The following is a 26,760-nucleotide window of genomic DNA, read 5'->3' as shown; positions in this document are numbered from 1 at the left end:
CTGCATGCAATCCTAAAGCCAAGAACTGCAAACAGGAGTGGATGTGAAGTGATAGTAAATGTATAGGGGTACATCAGCAAAAAACAGACGACAAGGAATTAGCAACTTCAGAGGATAGATTAAGTAGCACAGGCTGCTAGGATATGTTGACGTAATAAAATAAATTGATGGCAAAAGCTTAACTTGGATAATACTGAACTGGCTGATAAGTAAAATGGTATAAAAATATGGTTGTCTACAATTACATGATTAAGATACCAATGACATGATCAAGATACTAATAGTGGTCTAAATATTAAAGAAAATATCCATGGTCTGCTTGTATTTCCTAGTTAAAACAATTTTATGAGAGAATTCTACTTTTATTAATTATTACAGCCACTTCACACTTATACTTTATATTTTTCAAAACACTTTTCAAATATGTTATTTCTGAAACTGGTACATGACAATCCAGATCTTCAAGTACATATCTGAAAAGTCTGATATTCATGCGATACTCTTTAAAAAGAGAATTGCTTTTGAATAAATAGCATCTTTCAAACTATGTGATTTCATTATAAAGGTTGTAGGAATGTCAGATTAAACACTATCGATCAATTGAAAAGTAACTCTCTAAAAAACTGAGTAACAGTTTAAGTCCTTAGCTTTTACTTTAAAAACTGTATTATTTTTTTAAAGCCTTGCTTCTTTAAGTCTTTCTGTAAGATGAAAATGCCTATGGGGCAGAAAACTACTTTTGATGTCATTTGCAGAAAAATATCGTACTACTAAATACGTAAATGTGAGACAGCTACTGCCTAAATAATACTGGCTTTCCTAGAGATTAGCCAATCAGCAAATACCGTATTTCCTGGATTCTAAGATATAGGTTTTATAAATTTTAATATTTCTGAAATGGACACTTCTTACAACTGTATCAAAGAAACTTACCAGCCACTAGGCATAGGAGTAAGTTTAGATATACCTGTCCTTATGTGAATATGTGCAAACTTAGCTGTTTTCAAAAGGTATCTGTTCATTTACCCATCATTTCTGCTGTTACCTGGCATAGTTTAGCACCAAACAAGGATGGCTTTTTAACTTAAATGTAGATCACTGATTTGTTTCTTGAATGCTATCAAAAAGATTACACTATGATATAGCACTGACTAGCCTGTCGTGTCCATCAATTCAATTAAAAGCAAAGAATAACTGCCAGTGGTCTCGGACTTAAGTGTTTTTCAGAGCCAGGAGAATTCGGTGTGACAGACTCATACCCTGTGAAGGGCTGTATCACTTGGCATTAAACGTCTCTCTGTCCAAGGCTACACCTTGATTCAAGAGAAACTGTTTAACTTAATGAAAGAAAAAAGCAGCTTGAGTTTTTACAAAAAAAAGGACACAAAACTCTATATTCTTCAACGTGCCTCAAAATTCTACAATCTTAAAGATTTCAAAGAAGTCCAAAGCACTACACTAGATAATGAAAAGCGGTGTGCCACAGTGAGGCTGTACATACTGGATTAAACCTGTGATGCATGTTGCAATCACTGGCATCTTAGAATCAGAGAAATAAGGTATGTATTAAAGGCCAACTACTTGCAAGACTAGCTAGAATATTTCTGCTAGGATATGAAAGTTGCAAAATGACAGAGATTAAAATTCTAAGGCTTAAGTCCGAACTCATACCTTCCAAAAGGATTACAAACATTAGGATATAAATATAAACCCTTTAGTAAATAATCAGGTATATTAAAAAGTATCATTATGACCAATTAAGTCAATTACGGTTAGATTATTTTTTTTAACATTGAAAATTACCCTTTAGAATCTAAAAAGTATTCCTGATATAGCCTTTCTACAGTTTAGCAAACAAGACAGATGTTATTTATTCCATCATATCTATAACATTATGTTGCTATGTTATAAGAAAAATTTAAATTACTCTTCTCCATTTATAAAAGGGGCAGAAGACTATGGTGAACAATTAAAACGAACATATCTGATAATGTCTGATAATGAAGCTGAGGTTTCATAAGTAGGAGTTAATGGTATATCCAAATTAGACTCCTAATGTTAGATGAAGCCGTAGAGGTCAACTAGTTTAGCCTGCAAACCTGTGCCTAAACTTTCCTTATTCATTTTTATTACAAAACTTGTCTTCTAGTGTTTCCAGTGATGAGGAACTCAGGAGGCAGTGCATTCTGTGTCAGACTGTTTTCATAGGAAGTTCATTGCTCTATCATATTGCAACATGCCTTCCCATAACTTCTTAGGAGACATAAAAAGTTAAGTTGAATCAAACTTCTATAACAATCCTCTAAGTAGCCGAAAAAGCTTTCCTATTCTTTCTTGAGTTCTCTCTTCTCAAAGTTGAATATCCCAGTTCTTCATCTGCCTTGTTTTACCAGACCTAGCCATTTACCTAGAACCAAGTTCAAATTTTTACATGGGTGGACATTTAAAAAGTATTTCCTCCTGTGCTAAGCACATCACTGTGAGGCTGTACTGAGGGCATCTTGCTGGTTTTACTTTCAGTTGTATGTTTTGGCAAGTGGAGGCCCCTCAGGTATGGGTAAGTAACGATTTTAGTGTCCTCACAGAGGAAGGGGAAGAGGTAAGAGAAAGGGAGCCAACATTTATTGAAAGGCTGCTGGGCACTGTGCCACGAGGCCTTCATATAATGACTTAAGGAATACACAAACACCACTAATTGAGTAAAAATGACTTTTTTTGGTTTAGTAATATTTTTTTTGGATGAGTACATTTAAACTTTTTAATTGAAGTAAAAAATAAGTGCAATAAGAGGGAAAGGGTTGGGGGCAGACAGTGGAAGGTATAAAGGAAGCAAAGGAAAGAGGACCAAGGAAGCCAAGGGTATCCTGGCAGAATCTACAGAAATAAAGTTGAGAGAAATAAAGGTCAGAATTTCTGAACACAATAATGGAACTTGGGAATTTTAAGAGTGTCAAAAGCAGAGGGAAAGGGAATCAGTTGGAGGAGTAGAGGTAGCTGGGGGGTGGGAGGGGAGTAAGAGGTGGGTGATCTTGTCTTACCCTTTGCTTAGTTTCTGTGTAGCCTGGCAGGGAGACATAATTCCCAGTCAGCCCACCTTGCTGCCTGGCAGGAAAGGGCATAGCATAGAAAAACACCTTTAGTGGCAGTATATAACTCAACCCCCTGCCTGGAGTCATATCGGGGGCTTTGATCTTCCCACTGCCCCCCTTCAGCCATGTGTACTTTAAGAGAGTATCTGCGAAAGCACTCAGTCAACTGAAAAGTGCTATGTAAATGCAAGTTATTATTATTTGAAATGAAAGAATGGTACGTCAGAATTTCTTTACTGGGAGCAGTGGGATACAAAAAAGGAAGAATATTCCTTTCAAGACTCACAAAATGACTCCAAAATTCTCCCTGCTACTTTTTGAGTTTTGTTATCAAACAATAGACATGAATGAAGCGACTGCAAAGAGAAGCAATAAAGATGCAGCGATGCTACTGGCTACAAGGGCTAAAGTACTGCTTAGTTGTAACAAGGAAGGAACAGGGATCAGGAAGGATTTTTCTGGTTTCAAAAGCCATTTCCCTGGAGGGAGGAAAAAGTCCCTTCAGCTTTGACCTTCATACCTATAAAGAAATGTATCTGTTACTGTGAAGAAAAGACCATTTTCTATAGATACCCTTTCCCTCTTACTATTACTATTGAAAGATTTAAACTTCTTAAATAACTCTGGATGAGTTTCAATCATAAAGACAGAGGGTGCTAAATTATCTGAATCACTGAGCTGAGAAAATTCAAATTGTATCTAAGTAGAAAGAGAGCAATGTTGTTGAATTAAAGGAACAATTAATCATAACCTGAGCATTACCAGCTCCAGTCTGTGAACGATTTTAATGTAGAAAATTCACTTGATCAAATTTCAATGTCAGAAATATAACACACAAAGTTCTTAAATGTCCCCAACTAAACTTTATGACCAAGCATAATTTAAGAGAATAAAAGCCTACTGAGTCACCAAGCCCGCTTAGCAAGAGCTGAGTCTCTGAATTTACTAATGTAAATTAGCAGTATTCAAGATCCTTTAAAGAAATACTTACTAGGAAAGCCAAGAAATATGTTTTACCAATGAAATTCCTAAGCCATTAGCTATTTACTAAAACCTTTTCTTATGATAACAGTGAAATGAAACCCCTCTCGCTGCTAGGCTTTGTTTCATCTGGGCAACCTGAGGGCCTGCGTGGGAGGAGGACATGCTCTGATCAGGGCTGCAGCAACCACGGAAGCAGGCTCCAGTGAGCAGCTACTGACTGCAGCAACAGGAGAGCTACAATCATCACTACACATGCTGCTACCCACCCTTTCGAAGGATAGCCCTTAAGTCCACAGTCACCTGGAGGCCAAAGCCCTGCAGCGTAGGACTTCACAGCACCCACCACTACCCAGTTCTACCTTCTAAAATCGAGTCCTAGAAGCAGGCACTCACTCAATAACCGTTTGTGTAAGGAATTACTTTAGGAACACATCTGAACCAAGCACCTAGAAAACAACTACGTGCCAGCAACGAATGAACTTCTTTCTTCCCTTCTTTCTCTCTTCTGACTCTATGAATGTTCCTCCATTTCTCTCTTATGGGAGAAAAATGGACACGATATTTATTTAGAATCCACTGTGCTTATTAAAGATGTGCATACTTTGGATTTAATTTTAAAAAAGAAAAACTAAGTTGAAGGTCTTACAATCTTATGAAAATAATATAGTAAAACTACTCTTTGAATGTGACCCTGGATTTTTCTTCCCCTTTGACAGTCAATAACCCCCAAGCTTTAAATAATAAGCACAGGTCATAAGCAAATATTTAAACAGCAGTGTGTATCTGAATATTATTCGAAGAAACACTAAAAGATACTTTTATCTTAAAATTATAATTCAATTTATTAAAAGGAATTACTAAATTAGTATACCTTTTAGTTGGTTCCATCTGCAAATTCTTACCTTGAATCCATCCTTCTTGTTTTTTTCCAAACCTGACCATTCTCCAGGCTGAAAATTAATTTTAAGAAATATAAGTGACTTGGTAAAAGCAGTACCTATAATTTCCCTATTTTGGACTCTAAGGTATGAGCTTCCAGGTAGGACATTTAGTTTAATTTACATAATAGGGGAGGAAAATTATTTGGCTCTAATTACTCAGACAATACTGTTGCTCTGACAACAAAACTAGACCAAAGATAAAACCAACCCTTTTAATATCTTCTATGCACTTAATGATGTAGCTCCTCTTGATTGCTTCTTTCACTGCATACGCATCACTTAGGATTGTCAGGTGCTCCTCCAAAGCTTGCTGAATAAGGCTACTGGGCAATGTTGGGAGATGAGCCAGTTCCCAGAGTACATCTAACACCTATAATAAACCACATGTGATGAGCCAGCCCATACGCAAGTAAAGCTGCTTTAAGTACTTGTAGCTAGAAAAAGTCATTTGATTCTCCTGCCTTTCCAGAAGTGGTCTCAAAGCGAGCTTCACGGCCTATTCGTCCAATCAGGCTCAATAGCTTCTGTCTTACTCTATCGGTCTCGGTCTCCCAGCTCTGTAGAACGAAAAAGAAAAGACACAGGAACTGCTTCCCAGTCCCATTTGATCACACTGGCAAAATATGCAAAAACTTTAAACTTGAGCTAAAAAAGTTTAATAAAGTAAGAAGTGTACGGTTAAACACTGCTAATTTAGAGGGAGGAGACTTCAAAATAAAATTATTTTAGAAATATTTAAAAGTAAGCACGTTTGAACACATACCTTCTGAATGAGAACAAACAAATGATTAAGCTGATCTGAATTAAATTTGACAGCTGCTGCAGCAATAATAGTATGGATATTCTCGATCACAGTAGATGATTGTCCTGACTAGAAAAGAAGACATTGGGAAGAAAGTTAAGTCTTGGAGACCGGAAAAACCCATGTCTTTCCCTGTTGATTTATAGACGCAAAAGCAAAACAGTAACAAAGATAAATTGATTCTAGTCTAACAGCATACATACACTTGCGTGATAAAATTGGTAAGACTACAAGAAGCAACCATTATTAATGGTTATCTGTTGGCCTTGTTTAAATTCCTAGAAGCATTAAATCTCTAAAAAGACAATGTAAAAAAAGATGAGAATCAAGTTCTCAATCTGACATATTCATTTCAAGAGGAGAACAAAATATCTTCAACTGGCTTAAAAACAATTTAAACTAATTACAAGAAAAACATACTCACTTTTCACATTTTATAAATGATCTTGAGGGTCTCAGTTGAGAGTATTATGTGTCTCATTTTTAAATCTGCTTATAGATAATTTGTGACTTCAATTATTATTTATTTATCCATGGGCAGTAAGTCTCTGCTTTAGAGAGTCACCACCCTTCGCCCTTACTGAAAAAAGTTAGAAAAAGGCAAAAATAATTCTGATCAACTTACCTGTATCTTCCAAATTTTAGTGAGCTCATCTAAAGACAGTTTACTGCCCAAGAGTTCAATAATTCCCTTTATACGATCACAGTATTGTGCTTGGTCTATGTTGCCTAAGAGAAGAAACACCAGAGAGGCAGACAGATACAGTGAACACTAACTTTCTAAATATGATCCTATTTATTCAAAGCAATATTAACTTTCTGTAAGATTATTTAAAGGCTAATACAGTCAAAACAACAATTTCATACCTTTTTTATACAGAAATATATTATTTATGTGTTAGGTAACCTTTTTTAAGCAACTTACCTTCCAATGCAATTGAAAGAACTGAGTTCTCAACTAGCCAATCTAATAGTCTGTCTGTATCTATAGCATTCTTCACAGATTTGGATAAAGTGCTATCTTCTATTAGTTTGGTTACCTAAAAAGACAGGATTATTGTGATTGAATCTAATGCGAATATTCATAATCAAAATCTTCATATATATTTTGTGACTTTTATAGTGTTACAACGTGGTCTAACGATTAGCCAAAATGTATCAAAGGCCAGTTATTAGAAGTTAATAGACCACTTATTTGTGATGTCTCTTTAAAAAGAACACAGAGTTCACACTTCCTGGGCCACTGCTGATTGGCTCAGGGATGCACATCTGACCCAAACTTCAATCAGAGCACTCCTCCAAATTCTATACTTGGGACCAGAGAGAAAGTATCAGTCCTTCCCCAGTCACAAGAGCTATCCATGGCCATGTCTACCATATGAAAGATGCCACTCTGTAGGTGGAAAGAGAAAAAGGCCATGATGCTCATAAAAGCAGAGATAAGACCTGGATAGAGTCCTGGCAGTGATTCAGTTCTCAGATTCTAGTTGATCCTGTTGCCCACATGTGTCCCTGCCCTTACACGGTTTGGCTAGTCAATCTCTCATTCATGTGAGATAGCCTAGCCTTCTTCCATTAAATTCCTCTTTTAGTCTAAGATAATTCAAGATGAGTTTATTTCACTTGCAGCCAAGAATCCTAATTAACACAAAACTGAAGGAAAATAACTGGAATTATGACTGAACTGTATTGGCTCCACCGGAAACTCACCAAAACCAACTATGCTCATGTAAAGTTTAGGAAGCTGCAGAAAATTACTTCCATCATTTTGCTTAGACCATCACAGTTGTAAACAAAACAAAATTTTGCCTCAACCCCAGTTAGAAGATTTGATTTAAGTAAACACATATCTGAAATATAGTAAAAGGAATTATACCCTTAGGGTAAAAAGTAAATCTCAAACTGTATATTCCAAGGAATTATGTTCTAGCAAATTTCACTAGAACACTAAATATTTCACAGAACGAATTTGGAATGTAATACGTATAAAAATATTGCTTTATTAACAATTATAAACATGTATACCATTTTATATATAATCACTGTTATCTCTTTTTGTAGGATTACAAGAAATTATTATTCTTTATTTCCCAACATTTTTATATTAATAACCACAAGTTCTGGAAAAACTTAAAGTGTCTGTCCTTTAAGTCTTCCAGAAACGGACGCAAAACTTACTTCTTTGAGGGAATTCATTTTAGCGCTAAAATGAGGTGATTTCAGCATGCGCAGTAGGATGTCTAGTCGAAGGTCGTCCACAACGGTCACCAGATCCGGTTGGAAGCGCATGCAAAGTAACTTAATGGCAGACAAGAGCTCCGGGATGCTAACCAATCTCTTTTATTTAAAAACAAAATACACACAAACGTACAGATACATAAACAGAAAAAACAAAAAGGAACCATGAAGACATTCTGATGCCAATTCTTACACATACACAGGAATACAGGACATTTTCAATAACCATGGTCTAATGGTATATGATATTCCACATGATCAATAAACTACATTTTACTTCTAAACAAAAGTTAGCACGTGTGAGCAAAGAAAAGGGAAGGGTTCTGTGATAAATTCAAGGTAGACAAAATAAATCACGTTAAATTTAAATGTTAAAATTGCTTTAAACACCTTTGGATAGCTTTTAATACTGAATCATTTTAAAGCTTCTTCAATGCTATACCAATTATACTACTATCAAAATCAACATGTTAAAAAAAAATCAACATGTTAGTAAAATTCTTAATGGTATCACTTGCTGACAACCCTACATTCATTCTATTGACCGAGGTAACACCAACCACTTGGTATTTCAGACAAAACATTTTTTGGTTAGGAGATGTAAAATTAATTTGATGTGAGTTGTATGTGACCAGAATCCAAACAGCAATGGTGTGTGAACCTTGCCCTAAGCCCTGGCTCTGCTTCCATGGACCAACAGGCATTGGGGCTACTTGACTGGAGAGAACATTACCTTATCTTTAAGGTCCTTTTCTTCCACGCTCCGCACGTCCTGGATTGTAGTAAGGATGACTGGGTCCAGCATGGGCTGCAAGAAAACAGTACTAAAGTTAATAAGGACCCCTGAATCTGTCCCCAAACTAGAGAGGAGACACTTTTTTATTCGTATTTCACAAAGGAGAGGGTGCTATGCAAAGATCGGAATTCTAGTATTAGAGCAGCCACTAACTAGGTAATACCATCCCAAGTAAACCCTTAACTGATTCTGTGCCTCAGCTTCTTTACTATCATATGGGTGCAATCCCTCTTTACTATCTTATAAAGGGTCCTTTGAAGAGCAACCAAAGACAACCAAAGACACACCGACTAACTTAAAACATTAAGGCATGAGTATGTACTATTTTTGTAATAAAGTATTTTGCATTTGATTTAAAAAATGAATGTAAGCACAGACCATGAAAAACACGCTGTTTTATGCATTTATTTTGCTAACTGATATAAATGAGGCCTATAGACAAGACTCATACAACACACTGCTCCAGAATGGTAGCATAACCAGGTAACTAACTCTGAATAGTATGTGAAAAGTAGCAAACTATTAGCTAGATCTAAATGATCACTTCCATTTAAGTAAAATAATTTTTAAAACTTATCTGGTGACAAGAGAAGATAGACAATATTTGGCTGTCAAAGCAAGAAGACATTAGCAATGAATTAAAATGACATCAGGCAACAGATTATCCTAGTAGAATTTCTTTATTTACACTTATGCCAAGTGAGAACTGAGGGCTGTCAGGGTAAGAGGCAAGTCACACGGCTCTTGTCAGCATGTGCCAGCCCTGCTTAATTCTCACTGCAACTCTGTGAGATAGGCATGGTTATTATCACTATTTTACAGATAAAGAAGCCAAGTCACAGGAGTTACTTCAGTCTTCCGAAGTCACACAAGGAGCAAGTGGTAGAGACAATTGTTAATTTACATAAATATGGTATGAATTTATTGCTGAATGAATTTAAGGTTGGATGGTTTGATATAATTAAAATAAAGATAAAGTTAAATAAGCTTTGGTTGGAAATTCATATACTTTTTACTCTTTTTAAAGTACACTGTGCTTGGACTTCCCTGGTGGCACAGTGGTTAAGAATTTGCCTGCCAATGCAGGGGACACGGGTTCAAGCCCTGGTCCGGAAAGATCCCACATGCCACGGAGCAACTAAGCCCATGCACCACAACTACTGAGCCTGCGCTCTAGAGCCCGCGAGCCACAACTACTGAGCCCACGGGCCACAACTACTGAAGCCCGCGCACCTAGAGCCCGTGCTCCGCAACAAGAGAAGCTACCGCGATGAGAAGCCTGCGCACCACAACGAAGAGTAGCCCCCGCTGGCAACAACCAGAGAAAGCCCGCGTGCAGCAACGAAGACCCAACGGAGCCAACGAAAGTACACTGTGTTCACATATAAAACCTGGAATTTCTAAAGAACTTAGTATTAATTAGCAGTTGGAATATTTACACTGAAGCTCTTTCCATGGAGCAATGCATGGGTTTAAAAGCATGCATTTAAAAATTCAATCCTGGCTCTGATTATTAAAAAGCCAATTATTAAGTCAAATCATTTTGTCTCTTTACGTCTTTGTTTCAGCTACAAAACGAATGACTGTATTCATATGCTTAATAAGTGAGAGAACACTAGATGTCTCTAAAGACCTTAGTACCCAGAATGAAGAAATACATAAGTAGCCATCCTGTTTCATTTAAAAATCTTGCAGTATTGCTTTGAACTCTAAAGAAGGCACTTAAAACTTAGAAATAGCAGGAATTTCCAGAACCTACTAAAAAAGTCCTATATCCCTTGTTAAAATGGCCCTAAGTAAATTAGATATTAGAAAGAAGGAACAAGTGCATACTATTTGCTTCCAAAGGACACTAAGCTTTCAAAACCATTTGCGGTGATTTAAAAAAAAATCTCTGTGAAAGTTTTAAGTTTCACAGACTTATTTCTATAAAGAAAATAATAAATGGAGGTATTTCAACATGACATTTTATTCAGTAAAACTTGTTAACTGAAATGGAAAGGAATAAGAAAATGTAATAAGCCCTAAGCATTAGGAAGCTGAACATTCCACAGCCTTGACTATCCTGTGACCTGCTGACGTACAATCTGCAGAGGCAAGAAATCAGACAAGATGTGCTGTTAAACTGTTACTCAGATAGTGAGTGACTTGGCTAGCAGGTGAGCCCAGCCACTCAACACTGTTTAACACATAATGGCACTGAACCCTTAAATAATCCTGTAAAGGGGGTAGGGATATATGCCACCTATTTTATAGTGAAGGAAGCAAAGAAAAATATATGCTATAATATGTAATTATATTTGATAAAATGATAAATTAAAAAGGTAAATAACCTTAAATGTTAGGTCTCCTATACCTTAAATTAGTAATCACTTTTATTTATCTTCTGATATTTTCACTATAAAGACAGCTAATCTGAAAAAAAAAAGTTACTCTAAATTAGGCACAATTCTGAACAACCTGATAAAAAGATAATTTTACTGTTTGTATGTCTTAGATCACCTCTGAAGTAAGTGTAAAATGGCCTATCTTACCTGTACCACTGAGGAGTTGAGGTACTCTGCACACACCCCTAAGGGCTGCACCAGTGCTGATACTGCCTGAAAAAAGACAGTGAAGTGAGAAATAAATGTGAGCGAGTTTCTTCCTTTTAACATTAAACAAATCCCTTTTAATATGTCAGAGAACATTTTATACTCTTGAACAGAAGAACTGATATAAAGATGTCGATTTATTTAAATTACTGTAGAAATGTGATTTAAATCATAATATGCCAATAAAACTTCTTTCAAGGCTTGGATGAGATGATTCTAACGTTCACATTGCAGAATAATAAAAATTTTTATTTGAACAAGGAGAGAACAGTTGGGGAAGGAGTGAAATGTGCCTTTAACAAAAAAATACTTAAAACTTCCATGAAGAAAATTATAAAACTTTACAAAAATACATAAATAGTCCAAATAAATGAGATACCATGTTCTTGAATGGAAAAGACCAGTACTGTAAAAATGAACAAACTGAACACACCTACAAACTGAACACAATTCCACATATGGTCTTGGTGGAACTTTCTAGAGCAGGAGAACCTGACATGCTGGCTATATTCAGAAGAGTAAAAATATGAGAATGATCAATAAAATTTGAGAAAAGAAAGACGCTGAGCAAAACTGGCACTACCAATAATGAAAACATTGGAGAAATGGTATAAAAATGGCAGAGTGACCAAACGAATGAATGACAGGAACAGAAGTCCAAGAACAATTCATGTATACATGGGACTCTGACATTTGATAAAGCCAACAAATCAAAGTAGTGAAGAAAAAAATGGAATATTTTTTAAAGGACCTTAACAACAATTAGTTACCCATTTGGAAGAAAATAAAATTGGATTTCTATCTTACACCATATATAAATACATTCTAAACGAATTCAAGAACTAAGTTTAAAAAATGAAACTGTAGAAGTATAAAATTATATGAGTATTTTTATAACCTTGAGATGGGGAAGGAAACACTCCCCAAGCAAATCAGAAAAATTTTAAGCCATTAAGGAAAAAACTGACTGTATAAAATTTTGAAGCCTCTCTATGGCAAAAAGACACCATCAACAGAAACGAGAAGAGAAGGAAAAGGCTGGGAAAGATATTTACAAATACACAAAACAGACATGACATTGATATACTTAATATAAAAAGAAAAAAATAAATAAGACAAGGAACCCCAAAGACCTATGTAAATAGATCAAATTTACAGAAGAAATGCCAATAGCCAATAGTCATATAACAAAATGCTCAAATCACAGGAAATCAGAGTATTGCAAATTAGATAATAAAATACCATTTTTTTGGTCCATCATATTGGAAAATTAAAGACTGACAATATTCAGCACTAATGACAGTACTAGGAAATGACTTTATGGGAGTATACACTGGTCACCACTTTTTGAAAGGAGATTTAGCACTATCAATTATAATTTTAAAATGTATATAATCTTTGAAATCCCACTTTCTAGGAATCTATCCTTCAGATATGGCAGCAAATGTACACAAGGACAAATTTACATGGAACACTCTCTGTAATAGCAAAAACTTAGAAATAATCCAATGCTCATTAATAAATGACTGCATCACGGTACAACAGTTGCAGGAACACACTGGAGCTATCAAAAACACTGATAGCACTAACCTGGAAAGATGTCCATGATATAATGTTATATGAAAGTATGCTACTAGGTATAGTTTGATTACAATTTGGTCTCAAAGAGAAAGAGAGAACATGCAGATATATTTTACATAAACTTAGGAAAAAGTCAGAAAGGCTATGCATTATATGGGTAACCATGACCTAGGAGGTAGATGTATGTGTTGGGGTGGGGTGGAGGACAGGAAACCTTCACGTCTTACTTTGTACAGGTATTTTAAACTGACAGATTGTGAATGATTTTTTTTCCCCAGTATTTTTCAAATCCAAAAATATGTAAATATAAATGTAAAATGATGACATTCACTTGTATTCAGTCTTATAACGCAGCCTAAATTTATTCTGGGACATAGTCACCTTCTTAACTGGTCAGAAATCAGACATTTATTGTGATTTAAAAAAAAATTATTGATTTATTTTTGGCTGCCTTGGGTCCTTGTTGCTGCATGCAGGCTTTCTCTAGCTGCTGTGAGCGGGGCTACTCTTCGTTGCGGCATGTGGGCTTCTCATTGCAGTGGCTTCTCTTGTTGCAGAGCACGGGCTCTAGGTGCACGGGCTTCAGTGGTTGTGGCTTGCGGACTCAGTAGTTGTGGTGCACGGGCTTAGTGTTGCTCTGTGGCATGTGGGATCTTCCTAGACTAGGGCTCGAACCCGTGTCCCCTGAATTGGCAGGTGGATTCTTAACCACTGCACCACCAGGGAAGCCCTTACTGTGAAATTTTAATTGTACCTGTTTGCAAAATTAGAGCCTCAATCTTTGCAATCTCCTTCTCCTATGCCTGAATTTCTACCATCTTCTCAATACAACCTAAACAATCTAATTTTACATCAACTGCAACAAACAACACAGTTGTCTGAAAAATGGTCTGACCTAAGGGAAAAATCTTCGAGGTATCTTTAGCTTCAAGACATTTGGTAATAATGAGGGCAAGCCCAGATTCCTATGCATCCATCCTTGGCCAATTTTCATCCAAGTAGGGGAGAAACTTTGGGCTTCTCTGTTTGTTTGTTTAAATAAATTAACTCTGAAGGAAATTAGTGAGTGTTTTATTTAAACTTTTTAAAAAATGAAGCTCATTTCTAATACTACCCAATGACCTATATAGCCAGTTCTTGAGAAACAAGCAAGCTGGATAAAACCCTATATCTGAACAGGTGTTGTTTTGTCTTGCTTTTGAAGTCACTAACTATTATCTTCCAGGTCAAGAGTCGTCTCTAACATACTTGATCCACTTAATGGGGATCAAAATGACAGCCTAACAACCTAGTTAACAGTCAGGGAGGGAGAAGAGGCCTCTGATCAGTGTCAGTAGAAGTATTTATGAGCTGGCAGACATATGATCTTTAAGGATAAACACTGGGTAGCAAGAAATAGACTATTACCAACCACAGCACCAGTCTCTCTCATTGACCGTTGTTACTGCTCTCATGCAAAGATGGACCAAGGGAGTTAGGTGATTGGTCATGGTCCCACAGAAATAACTGCTATTGTAAGCACAATTTATACCACTTCGGTATATTATTTTACCACATCATTTTCTGCTCTGATCAATTTACAGTAGCTAGCACAGTGTCTTCTACATGGCAAGTACATAAGTAGCTTATAACTGAATGATTAATTAACTAGAGAACAGAATAAAGTGCTCTCGGTTACAAACAGGTCGGCAGTCCGTGAAAAATTAAAGATTATGTTATTCCCCTTATCACAAGGTTAAATTTGAGAAAATGAAGTTGACATGAAAAGATAATGGTATTGCACCTGAGGGATGATTCTAAGCTCCTGTTATAGCCCTTGTTATCTATGAATCTCTGTAACACCAAAAAGCTGACTAAACAATCTTAAAATAAAATATTTTATTTGTTTCTGGTACTATGAAATAATTTCTGACTTATCTGAGGCATAAAATTGTTATGTACACATATACTTGCCACATATAGCAACTGTTCCTAAATAGCAAGATAATTTCATGTAACCACCACAAGTTAGTAGTTAAGAGAAAAATATCACAAAGAGAAATTAGTGTGGTGAAAAAAAAAAACCAAACACCATACACTGAAATTTGCTTATTTTGATTAACAGTAAACATTTCTGTTCCATCAGAAACATGGAAGCTGCTCCTGTAAAGATTGACTTAAACTTTAACATTTAATTTAATTTGTCTAGACCATGTCCCTTGGGTTACACAGCAACCCAGATAAAGTGAACTTCCACACTGTATATATAGTGGTTTAACTTACCCCAAGTTCTATATCTTCTGAATGGAGCTTGGCCTGGATTGCTGCAAATCCACCTAATTCTCCAAACTGAGAAGAAAAAAGGTATACATTAATTTTAAAATGCTATACCTTAATAGTTTAAGCAAGCAACTAAGGCTCACACTCTGCTTTATCAGTGTGCTCTATAATCCTGGTCTTAAGGGTCATCACAAAAATAATTCCAATGCTCCTGTGATATACTAGAGGAGATGTGCTAAGCCCTAAAGCTGAGGTTTATCTGTATAAACAGCACATACAAAAAAGAGGGAGAAACTGTAAAACCTATCTGATTATTTTCTGTAGCTGTCATCTACCTAAAACACCAAACTTTAGGAAATCTCATTAGAAAATGGAAAACATGATCATATTAATAAAAGCTTTATACCTTATTTACCAAATCCACAACCCATCCATGAGGCTCCTATGAGAAAAGAAAATAGAAATTGAGATGGCAATACAAAAACTTGCCTACTAACCCTCATATTTCTTTTATCCTAAATCAAATGTTGGAAAAAAATTAAAATTTAAAAAATATTTCAAAGTTTTCTCAAATGTTTCTTAACGTGATTCTTTGACATTACTGTAAACAGTTGCATGAGTAAGTCTGTATTTTGATGGAATTGCTACAATACGAAGCATTTATGTGTTTTGGGTAGCTGAGATCAGTTTAAGCTCTCTGAGGTACAAGATAACTTGAGTTAAATTTTCTAAGAGAGTTATATTTTAGGAACTAAATTAACTTAAAGAGTAGCAAATCAGGAATCAAGAAATTAAAATTTTAGTCCCAGCTGTACCATTAATTACTGTCCTAGAGTAAGCTCTTCTTTTCTCCTCCTTTTCTTCCCTCCTTTCCTTTCTTAAGCATTCACTGTTCTAGGGGCTGAATAATGTTCTAGTGGCTGGATACAGAACAGTGACTAAAAAGAGATGTGGTACCTGCTTTCACAGAGCTCATATTCTAGCAGGATCAATAAAGACAAGTAAACCAACACATAACTCAGATTGTGCTAAATTCCACAAAAGGAAAAACAAAAGGTCTTCAAATGAAAAAGGAGCCTACTCTGTTCAGTGTGGCGGTCACAGAAAACCTCTCTGAAGAGGTGGTCTTTAATCTGGAACTTAAAGGATGAGACAGATTTAGCCATTCAAAGAATAGTCCAGGCAGAGAGGCTGAAATGGAAAAGGTCCTGTTTGGGGAAGGCAGAAAAGCCTACCTTGTTTGAAAAACTGAGAGGCAACTCTCCCAGCTGGGAGCCGGGGTGCAGGAGAGAAGGTACAGATGAAGCTGTAGAGACAGGAAAAGCCAGATGATGCAGAAATCTGTAGATTGTGATTAGAAAGAAAGCAACAGAGGTGTTTAAAGCAAGAAAATGATGCCTTTTATGTTTTAAGGGGATGTTTTGCAGTTATGTGGAGAATGGAATGGAATGGATCAATGAGAGAGTGAAAAGTAGAGATACCAGGGAGAAGACTAGTGCAGTAACTAGGTAGGACATGATGGTGTTTGGAGTAGGATGGTGGCAGAGGAAAAAGAGAGAAGTCAACTTATAATCTATGTGAGATTAAATCAAAGGACCTGTTTACAGTTTGGATATGGGGAATAAGAAAAAGGGATGAATCGTGGCTGATTCCTATGTTTTGGCTTGAGCATGTAGGTACATGGTGATGCCATTTACTGAAAGGGAGAAGAATGAAGGCTGGGGAGACATAATGAAGTTCCATTTTAGGCACAGTTTGAGATGTCTGTGTGGCAACCAAGAGGAGACAGTTGGCTCTTCAAGTCTGTTGTGCTCAGAGAAGAGGTTTGGGCCACAGAGATATAATAAAGCAGAGGGCCATCAGCACAAAGATAGCATTTAAACCCATGAGAATGGAAGATATTTCTTAGAGAGAGTACTCTGGATCAAAGTTGGGTAGAGGTGAAGGAGTTGAGAAAGGAAAGGTGGCTGAGGGGCAGGCAGAAAGCAAGAGACTGTAGGAAGGAAGTTTCAAGGAGGGAGAAACTGACTGTGACCATTCCTGTTGACGGGGTCGAGAGACATTTCCTCTGGATCTAGAAACACGAAGGTGCTGGTATCTTAACGAGAGCTGTTTCAGTGGAGTGGTGGAGAAAGAAGGCAGAATGGAATGCCTTGAAGAGTTAATGCAGAGTTCAGTCTAGTGACCCCAAACATCTCTCCAGCCGAAAATAACTTAACACCACTGGATAAAAACATTAAAAAAAAAACACTTTAAAAATATATAGCTGAGTTGACACAAAGTGCTCAGAAGTTTTAAAAAAAGAGAAAGCAGAAATCCTGTGAGGTAAGCAAACTGTGAGGCCAGCTTTCACGCTGTAGGCATCTGTGGAACTCTGGAGACCTCTAGCTTCCATTTTCACAGCCTTACAGTGGCTGAGAAGCAGGACACGTAGCCAAGACAGGGCTCAGAGACTAAGAAGAGTTTGTCACATAAACCAAGAACCCAAAGGGCTACATCCTGAGTGTAAGATGAACTGAAATAAACTTACCTGTGGAAGGGAAACAACAAGGAAGCCTGCCTACCTTGACTGTGGTACTGGACTGTGAGAAGAAAAAAATTCTCCAGGAATTTATAACCACAAAATTGCCCTCACATGGCTTTGCTGCTCCAATTCACACTGCCTTTATGGTCTGAAAAACCTTAAGCTGAGAATTTATTCCCAAATCGTAGTATCCCCAGGCATCTGGAAGAAGTAAATCTTTTTTGGAGGAAAGAACTTTCAACTCAGGCCTCAAAAACTCTTCTTAGATTAAATTCCAAGAAACGTAAGTTCACAGGAAAACAAAAAAATACGTATAAAAATGTTTTTCTATACACATACATACATATACAAAACAACTGAGTAAAAGCTGGCAGAATCAGACCAGCTTTTAGATGTCAGACATATGCTTATATGTTAAGCATTAAACATATAAGTTAAACATCAAACAAGGAGGAGACTGAAAATATGAGTCAAGAACATGAGATAACAAAAAATAAGCAGAGTCAAAAATGAACCAATGAGAATTTATAGAAATGAGAAATATAATAAATGAAATTAAAGACAATGAATAGGTTAAATAGCCTATAGGATACAAATAGAAAAAAAATTGGTGAACTGGACCACAGATCTGAAAAAATGTTATCAGAAATGCAGTACAAGAAGACAGAAAGACGGAGAATATGAAAGAGAATAAGGGACATAAGAACAGAATGAGAGGGACTTCCCTGGTGGTCCAGTGGCTAAGGCTCCACACTCCCAATCGAGGGGGCCCAGGTTCGATCCCTGGCCAGGGAACTAGATCCCATATGCCGCAACTAAGAATTCGCATGCTGCAACTAAAGATCCCACATACCGCAACAAAGATCCCATGTGCAGCAATTAAGACCCGGTGCAGCCAAATAAATAAATAAATAAATATTAAAAAAAAAAAAGAACAGAATGAGAAGGTCCAACATGTAGCCAATCAAAGTTCTAGAGGAAGCGAGACTAATGGGGAAGAGGCAATATTTACAAAGGTAATGGTTGAGAATTTTCCAGAATTGCGACAAGATATAAATCCTTAGATTCGAAAATTCAATGATCTGAAGCAAAATAAACAAAAAGAATACCTCAGTTAATTGCAGTGAGAGTCAAATTGCCAACTATCAAAAAGAAATAAAATAGCCATGAAGAAAAGAAAGACTTCTTACAAAGGAACAACAGTCAGACCAACAATCAACTTTCAATAACAATACTCAAAGCCAGAAGACAGGGCTTACCTGGTGGCACAGTGGTTAAGAATCCTCCTGCCAAGGCAGGGGACACGGGTTTGAGCCCTGGTCAGGGAAGATCCCACATGCTGCGGAGCAACTAAGCCCGTGGGCCACAACTACTGAGCCTGTGCTCTAGAGCCCGCGAGCCACAACTACTGAAGCCCGCGCACCTACAGCCTGTGCTCCGCAACAAGAGAAGCCACTGCAATGAGAAGCCCGGCGCACCGCAACGAAGAGTAGCCCCCGCTCGCTGCAACTAGAGAAAGCCGCGTACAGCAACAAAGATCAAAGCAGCCAAAAATAAATTTAAAAAAAAAAAGCCAGAAGACGCTGAAATGATAGCTTTGATATTTTGACAGAAAAATGTATGTCAATCTAGGATTTAAAACCCAGTGAAAATGTTCTTCAAGGAATAGGAAATAAAGTCAAGTTTAAGCCATCAAAAACAAAGACTCAACTCCCAATGGACCCCTTATGAAAGGACACTGTACAGGATGTACTCCAGGAAGAAGAAAAATCATCCCAATGGAAGGTCTGAAATACAGAAGGAATGGTACACAAAGAGATAGCATATAAATAGTGCTGAGTCAAAACACTGTATAAGGTAATGATGACTGTACCTATTTGAGGGGATAAAACAATACAGGAGAGGACTAAGACAATGCACAATAAAGACAAAAGGATAATGAGTCAGGTGAGGAATGAGTATACGAAACAGTCTAAGGTTTTCAAGTACTCCTCAGAAGAGGGTAAAGTTACTGATGAAATTTAGGTTTTGTTTAATTAATAAGTTAAAATTTTAGACTAACCACTAAAAGAGTAACTGAGAGGGAAGGATATGGAATCTTTCATCTGGTTGGTTGTGAAGGGGGATAGAGAATAATGCTGAAGCTAGAGATGGAAGTGGTATCCAGGGCAGAATTTTTAAAGATGGGAAAATACTAGACTCTGTTATACACAATGGGAATAATCTGATAAAGGGGAAAAAATTGAGCGTACCAAAGAAAGAATAGAAATGCTAAGGCATAAAATGCTTGAGAAGGCAAGAGGAAAGAAGAGGGGATCTAGGGCATTTGCAGAAGAGATAATTCCTTTTGTGGTAATGAGAAGAAATTAAGAGACAACATTTCTGGGTCTCCATTGTTGTACATGTAAATTGGGGGGAGGAGAAAAAGAACATTTTTTGAGTACTTACTAAAGTGAACCACTGTGTTCAGTGTTTTTATATACATTTGTCATTTAATCTTCACAACATAACTGAAGATAAGATTTTAGTATTTTGGGAGCCAAGACTGTATAAAAAGAATGCAGACTATGGCACTAGATTGCACAGGTCCCCTCTATAAACAGGTTTGTGAACTTGGGCAAGTACTTAACCTCTGTGTGCCTCAGTTTCTCATCTACAAAATGGGGGTAACAATAGCACGTAACTCACAGAGCTGTTGTGGGGACTAAATTCCACAGGATATACTCACAGTACTTTCCACTCAGCTCTCATTTCCTCTCTAGAGTACTGCCTGACCTTCCAAGGTGGCAACTCCTTCCCCTTATTCCATACATAGTACTTATTATTATAATTGCACCTATTGTTTGTTATACTGTGATTTTTTTTTTTTCCTATTTCCTCCACTATGCTGTAAGTTAGAAGTCATGTCTTATTACTCTTTATACTAAGGGCAGGAACTATTTATTTATATCTCCAAAGCCTAGAATAATGCCAGACACACAGCAAATGTTCAATAAATGATTGCTGAACTGAACCCCTGCCTTCTAGATAAATCAATAGACAAGTTTTCTATCTACTACATTGACTTCTTTCAAATGTCTCTCAAAAACCAAAGTGTCTGATCAACAAATTGTCTGAATTATGTACTCCTTGTGGGTATAATGTTATTGGCACTTCATACGCCTTTAAATATAAAATGAGGATGTTGGTCTGTGCTTAGAAAAAAACAAAAGCTTTAAAGCTTACAGAGTTTAAAGAAAATTATACATGAGATTAACTACTAGATTTTATTTTCTGGGAATAATTAGTCGTTTCAAATGATTTCAAATGCTCTAGCTTCTCAAACATCTCTAAGAAACTGGGACACTCATTAAACTGGGGTTCTGGTAATTCAATAAATAGGGCACTTTTCATGTCATGCAGTCATTTCTCATTTCACCAAACATTATTTCAAATCTCTAAAGTTCTTCATGATGTTAATTAACAGCTATGGAAAAATATCCAGTAGCTGAAAAAAATGTTAAGCAATTTTATGAACCATATGGAGTATTTGTCATTTTTCATAGGTTGTTTTATCCTTCCATGTAAATTGTCATTTTTGTAGCAGAGAAAATCTTTTTCAATACATTTATCTATAAAAGGATGAAACAAAACTATGTTTACCTTTTGGAAAGTAGATACAGGTGAAATAGCAAACATATTTCCCTCTCCAAACACTTCTGCCCAATTCCTTTGAGATGCTTTCATTCTGTTTTTAAAATGGTATTCATTATCAGGATTGAAAGCCTAGATTCAAAGAGAACAGAGAAGCATTATTATTATCTACTTCTATAGCAACACATATTAGCATTAGAAAAGAAGATAAAAATATAGCCTTGGACTCCCTCATTAATGGAATCTTTCAAGTATCCCAACAAAACATATTCCTTAGCCAGTGCTGAGGAACAAAGTGGTGCTCTCCTGTTCTGTTCAATGTTTGCTGTGGGGAAAGAGAAGGGGGTAGCAGGACGGGAGGTCTGATCCAGGCACGGTGATGCCAATGCTCCAGATGTTCTAGGGCTGCCACAAGCAGAGATGGGCAACAAGGCAGTGAAGACAGAAGTTAGGAGGGAAAACACGAGCGCCCCTTCTTCATGCAGCTACTGCTACTAGTCGGGGGAAAAGCCCAGAAACCAAACTACATCAACACCCTATGTGACAGTATTTGTGATTCGAATAATCAGGGAAACATAAAGGAAAGCTATTTAATCATTCTAAAAGCTGAGAAAGCTTAAAATTAGAAAGGTATTTCTTTAAAACTGAAAACACAGAACAGTTGTTCTGCTTTTAAAATAAAAAGCAAGAACAGTCAAGTTAATAACTTTAATGATAAGATCACGATCACTCATTATTAATTACAAGTCAGAAGGTAGTAGGTATTTTAAACAAAAGCAAAACACAAAGTACTTCATTTTAGACATACTGTACCATTGTAAGCACAGCCAGCAGACCAGTGGGAATTGGATCTTGTTTTATTCTCTCTGCAGCCAGTTCTATTAATAGCATCAACATGTTGTAGATGCCTTCATGAATTTCAGTACCCCACTTGTGAACAGCACTTGATGTCAGCAGCTATAAAAACATAAACGGCACTTTAGAGTCTTACTTGAAAAGAAAGAAAAGACATCTACAGTTATCAGTTCAGTCTTGACTAATGAAGAGATTATTACCATAATACTTATTTTTATGCAGATGACTTGCTTTAAAAGACCCATAGCTGTAGTCCATCTACTTATCCACTTATTTCACAGTCAACACTTAGTTTTGTTTTTTTGAACTTTAATTCCCTTATATTAAGACAGTTTGGGGAATTCCCTGCTGGTTCAGTGGCTAGGATTCGGCGCTCTCAATGTCGAGGGCCTGGGTTCAATCCCTGGTCAGGGAACTAAAATCCCACAAGCCACGCAGGGTGTCCAAATAAATAAATAAAACAGTTTGTTTAAAAGAAAATGTTGTTTTCTACTTTTCATTATTACTAGGAGAGGTCAAGTGGTGAACAACAAGAAAGAACCTGAGATCAATTCTGGTACTACTATTTTCTAGCTGTCTTGAACAAATTTACCAGAGTTCCCAGAGACTCAGTTCTCTCATCTCGAAAGAGGGATAATTCCTACCCACTTCACAGAGACGTTACAAGTATCAAAAGGTACATCGAATGTAAAGTATTAGCGAGGTTTTATTATTAATATATTTTGGCTGTCGTTATTAATCAACATTCCTGGAATCTAAGAAATCTCATGATTTGAACATGCACATTCTTTTCATATTATTTATATCTCAGAAACAGAACTGCATCTTCCCACCTGTTGACCAGATGGCAGCAGGGTTCGGAATGTGAAAAAAATTTTAGAAATACCTTGTCTATTTATTTTGCTTGTATTTTCCTTTCTAGTATGTATTGAAGAAATATACAATTTTTTTAAAAAGTTTAAGCAAATCTAAAATAGCACTGTAACATTGTTTACTTTGCAGCTATTTTTCTTAAATATAAAAAATGGTGCATCTTATACTCAGATAGCAGCTTAGATTTGTTAAAAAGGAAGGAAAAGGCACACAGAAGAATCTAAAATCATCATCTTTGGATTTCCCCAATCTTTGACCTTCTAAGTCCTTGGGGAAGTCTAATTCAGGAACAACTGCCGAAACAGGGAATGGGAAAGTGAGAGGATTCCACTTAATAAAATAACGGCAAATTGGTACAGTGGTTTCATGTTTTTGTAAGATCTCCCTTCAGAGGGAAAATACTGTGCTATAAAAATTTCACCTTAGCCACACTGAGAACCCCTTAACGAGAGGGTTAAGACCCTGAAAGAGCCCAAACTTCTTTAGCTGCAGAGGAAAACCTCAGTTCCAGACTTTCTCTATAGCAATTAGCCGCACTATTTGCTCAAATGAACAATAATCATAAGACTGATTCTATATAATGCAATTACTTTTTTTTGCTACTATTTTTGCAAGAATTCTTTTGCCTGCCTATATATTCTTCCTATGCTTAAAAATCAGATGATAAAGCAGAGATTAAGATTTAAGAAGCTTCATGTGACAACAATAAAATTTATGTGGACTAAGCACCACTCCCTCTGTTGTCATCTCATATGTTCCGTTTTTACTTTGAAAATGGAGGTGGGGCAAGACAGGCAGCACCATGTGAGGAAGAGGCACACAAAGTTTAAACACAACTGTGCACTATGGCCACACCTGGATGTTTTTCCCTGCCTGAATATACTAGTAAAAGAATCCAGGGGACTTCCCTGGTGGTGCAGTGGTTAGGAATCTGCCTGCCAACACAGGGCACACGGGTTCGAGCCCTGGTCTGGGAAGATCCTACATGCTGCGGAGCAACTAAGCCCGTGTGCCACAACTACTGAGACTGAGCTCTAGAGCCCACAAGCCACAACTACTGAGCCCGGATGCCACAACTACTGAAGCCCGCGCGCCTAGAGCCCGCGCTCCACAACAGGAGAAGCCACTGTAATGAGAAGCCTGCACACCGCAATGAAGAGTAGCCCTTGCTCGCTGCAACTAGAGAAAACCCGCGTGCAGCAACAAAGACCCAATGCAGCCAAAAAAAAAAAAAAAGGAATCCAGGCTGGCCTGAAAGTGAAAGGTGAAGAAAGTAGAAATTACAATAAAGCTCCTTTTGTGCACCTTATTCACACAATTGCTTATTATTTGTACTCTTACTTCTTTTTTTTTTTTTAAAAAAAGGGCAGCTTGTGAGAAAAGCCCAGGGAAGGTAGGGAGAGAGCCATCATACCAGGAAACACAAATCTAAAGGCACACAGAATTCTGTAGCCCTTCTAGTATAGAGGAATCTTTTTAATAGCTCTAAACTGTAAGAATTGAATGACATTAAACATAATGCAAGGTACCTTTGTGCTCATTGTTTTATAGGAAAAAAACCCCAACAACCGCTTGACCATTTATTATACTATTACAAACAGCTGAGGGCATAAAATAAAACAGTCCTCTGAAGCATCTCTGTACAGAGTTAGAGTATTACACTCCAAATATGCAACTTGCTGCTGGACTGACTTGACCCAGGGCTCTCTGAATCTGAAGATCATCAACCTAAAGATCCCTTCCTTACACGAATAAACCCTTTTCCATGACTCTGAATAAACTTGAATTTTCTTTCTCTGCAAATTTATGCATACATTATGATAGGTGTCACAATATGTCACATTATAAAAGTGCTGGTATTTTTTTAAAAAGCTACTATAATTCTTAATAAAATTCTTAAAAGTTAAAACTACAAAATGGTAGATGAATTCATCCAAAATGAAGAAAAATCCTGATTCTCTATAATCCCTGCCTAAATGACAATTTTAAAAGATTTCTCCCTTTTTTCAAAGATGAAGCTATTTTTGTTCCTAAAATTAATTTTGTTCTGTCTTCAGTCTTGAATCAAGGGAGATTCTGTCTGTCAAGACGCAGATGGAAATAACAGTTTGCAAATGAAGTTTATTTTACTGGGTTTTATAATAAATACAAACTTCATCACCTGTAGTTGTAGTATCTTACTTGCATATGAGACAAAAAAATGGATGTCAAAACCCAGAAGCATGAGACAGCAGGAGACTCATTTATTCATTCAACAAAGATTTACTGAGCTCTTTCTCTGCACTAGGCACTGGCTATATGCTGGGGAAAACAACAGTGCCTGTGACATCGTCCCTGCTCTTGGAGGATTCAGGACTCAAGTCCTGAATAGGGATCCATGCTGAGTTAGAATGCTTTCAGAAACAGAAGTCCTGTGATCTTCTATTCTCACTGTTAAGAAAAATTGCTTTATAAGAGATGTGGCCATAATGGGGGCAAGCATATCAGTCTAGCTCCAACAGAGATGCTGCCATCCACATGCCGTTTTGCCAGATACAATACTCAATCCAGTTAAACTTTCTATAGTTTAAACGTCCGCTTCTGTCTCAGTAGAATAGTACGTACAAAATGGACTATATTTTGATAAATAAATATTATCTTTCTAAGTGCCACAATCCTTAGTTTAGTAAGATTTCTAATTTCCTAGTGTAAGTCTTCACCTATTCTTTAGCAGTTAAATAGAAGGAAGTAAAAGTTATATTCGACCAAAGACATGCAAACAATTAAATATAGAAGAAATAAATCATTCCTGAGCCCCATATTCAGGGCTACGTTTTTCATTTTTGAGCATTCCTCAGTTGTACAGGATTCATAAACTGGGCTCACATGTTAAAAAACTAAAACTAAAGCAAAAAGCCTGTTCACCTTCACCCCCACCAAAAAAAAAAAAAAAAAAAAATCAGCACAGCACATTTTTCTTACCTTTTTAAATGCTTCAGGCATACACCTATCCATAAATCTTTTACAATTCTCATCAGACTCAGAAAGACCTTTGTAAAATAAATGAAACAATATGCCTTATTTAGATTTTAGGTAGTTGCAGAAATCATATATATCATTCCAAGCTCATACATATGGAACTTATTACAGAAACCTTGACTCTTAAGGAATTATTAAAAGCAGAAGACATACATTCTGATAAAGGAATAGGCTGAGAAAGTAACAGTATTAAATTATTAATAGCATAATATATCCATTTATATTTATTATTAATATACACTTATTAATAGTATAATAAGTAAATACTAATTAGAACTGAAATGCTTGAACTCATGTTTCCATATCAGAGTAACTTTCAATGATCTGACTAAATAGCTAATAGAACAAACACCACCAGCAGCTACTTATCAGCCATTACTGTCTTCTTAAACATTTCTTTTAAAAACACAAATATTCTCAATAAATGCCAAAATCACTCTCTTGCCCAAAACAAATTGAACTCTGTGCAATAAAATGCACAGAACTGTGCCTGGCATAGAGTACGTGATAAATACTTGCTAAATGAATGAATGAATCCACTGTAAAATTATCCTTCGGAATACACTTAAAAGA

The 26,760-nt window shown here is 36.6% G+C and overlaps 1 protein-coding gene across 5 annotated transcripts in view; it reads right to left on the bottom strand.

The window, feature by feature from the left end:
* The window catches only part of USP24 (ubiquitin specific peptidase 24), a 148,263-nt gene that overhangs the window by 79,521 nt on the left and 41,982 nt on the right, over positions 1-26,760 (bottom strand). For all 5 annotated transcript variants that reach the window (XR_009538921.1, XM_060139935.1, XM_060139938.1 and 2 more), the window contains exons 3-16: positions 26,131-26,198; positions 22,255-22,398; positions 21,451-21,573; positions 15,691-15,726; positions 15,288-15,353; positions 11,385-11,450; positions 8,788-8,862; positions 7,995-8,153; positions 6,742-6,856; positions 6,442-6,545; positions 5,778-5,885; positions 5,476-5,571; positions 5,223-5,384; positions 4,976-5,023 (exon numbers count right to left, since the gene is read on the bottom strand). Coding sequence is in view for 4 of the 5 variants with exons in the window: in XM_060139935.1 (XP_059995918.1) it covers positions 4,976-5,023; positions 5,223-5,384; positions 5,476-5,571; positions 5,778-5,885; positions 6,442-6,545; positions 6,742-6,856; positions 7,995-8,153; positions 8,788-8,862; positions 11,385-11,450; positions 15,288-15,353; positions 15,691-15,726; positions 21,451-21,573; positions 22,255-22,398; positions 26,131-26,198 (1,370 nt within the window). In the remaining variant the exon portion in view is untranslated. The remainder of the gene's footprint in view (positions 1-4,975; positions 5,024-5,222; positions 5,385-5,475; positions 5,572-5,777; positions 5,886-6,441; positions 6,546-6,741; positions 6,857-7,994; positions 8,154-8,787; positions 8,863-11,384; positions 11,451-15,287; positions 15,354-15,690; positions 15,727-21,450; positions 21,574-22,254; positions 22,399-26,130; positions 26,199-26,760) is intronic.

Source organism: Lagenorhynchus albirostris, chromosome 2, assembly GCF_949774975.1.
Source record: "Lagenorhynchus albirostris chromosome 2, mLagAlb1.1, whole genome shotgun sequence".
In the NCBI taxonomy this organism is placed as follows: domain Eukaryota; kingdom Metazoa; phylum Chordata; class Mammalia; order Artiodactyla; family Delphinidae; genus Lagenorhynchus; species Lagenorhynchus albirostris.
This window is presented reverse-complemented; position numbering and strand designations above follow the sequence as displayed.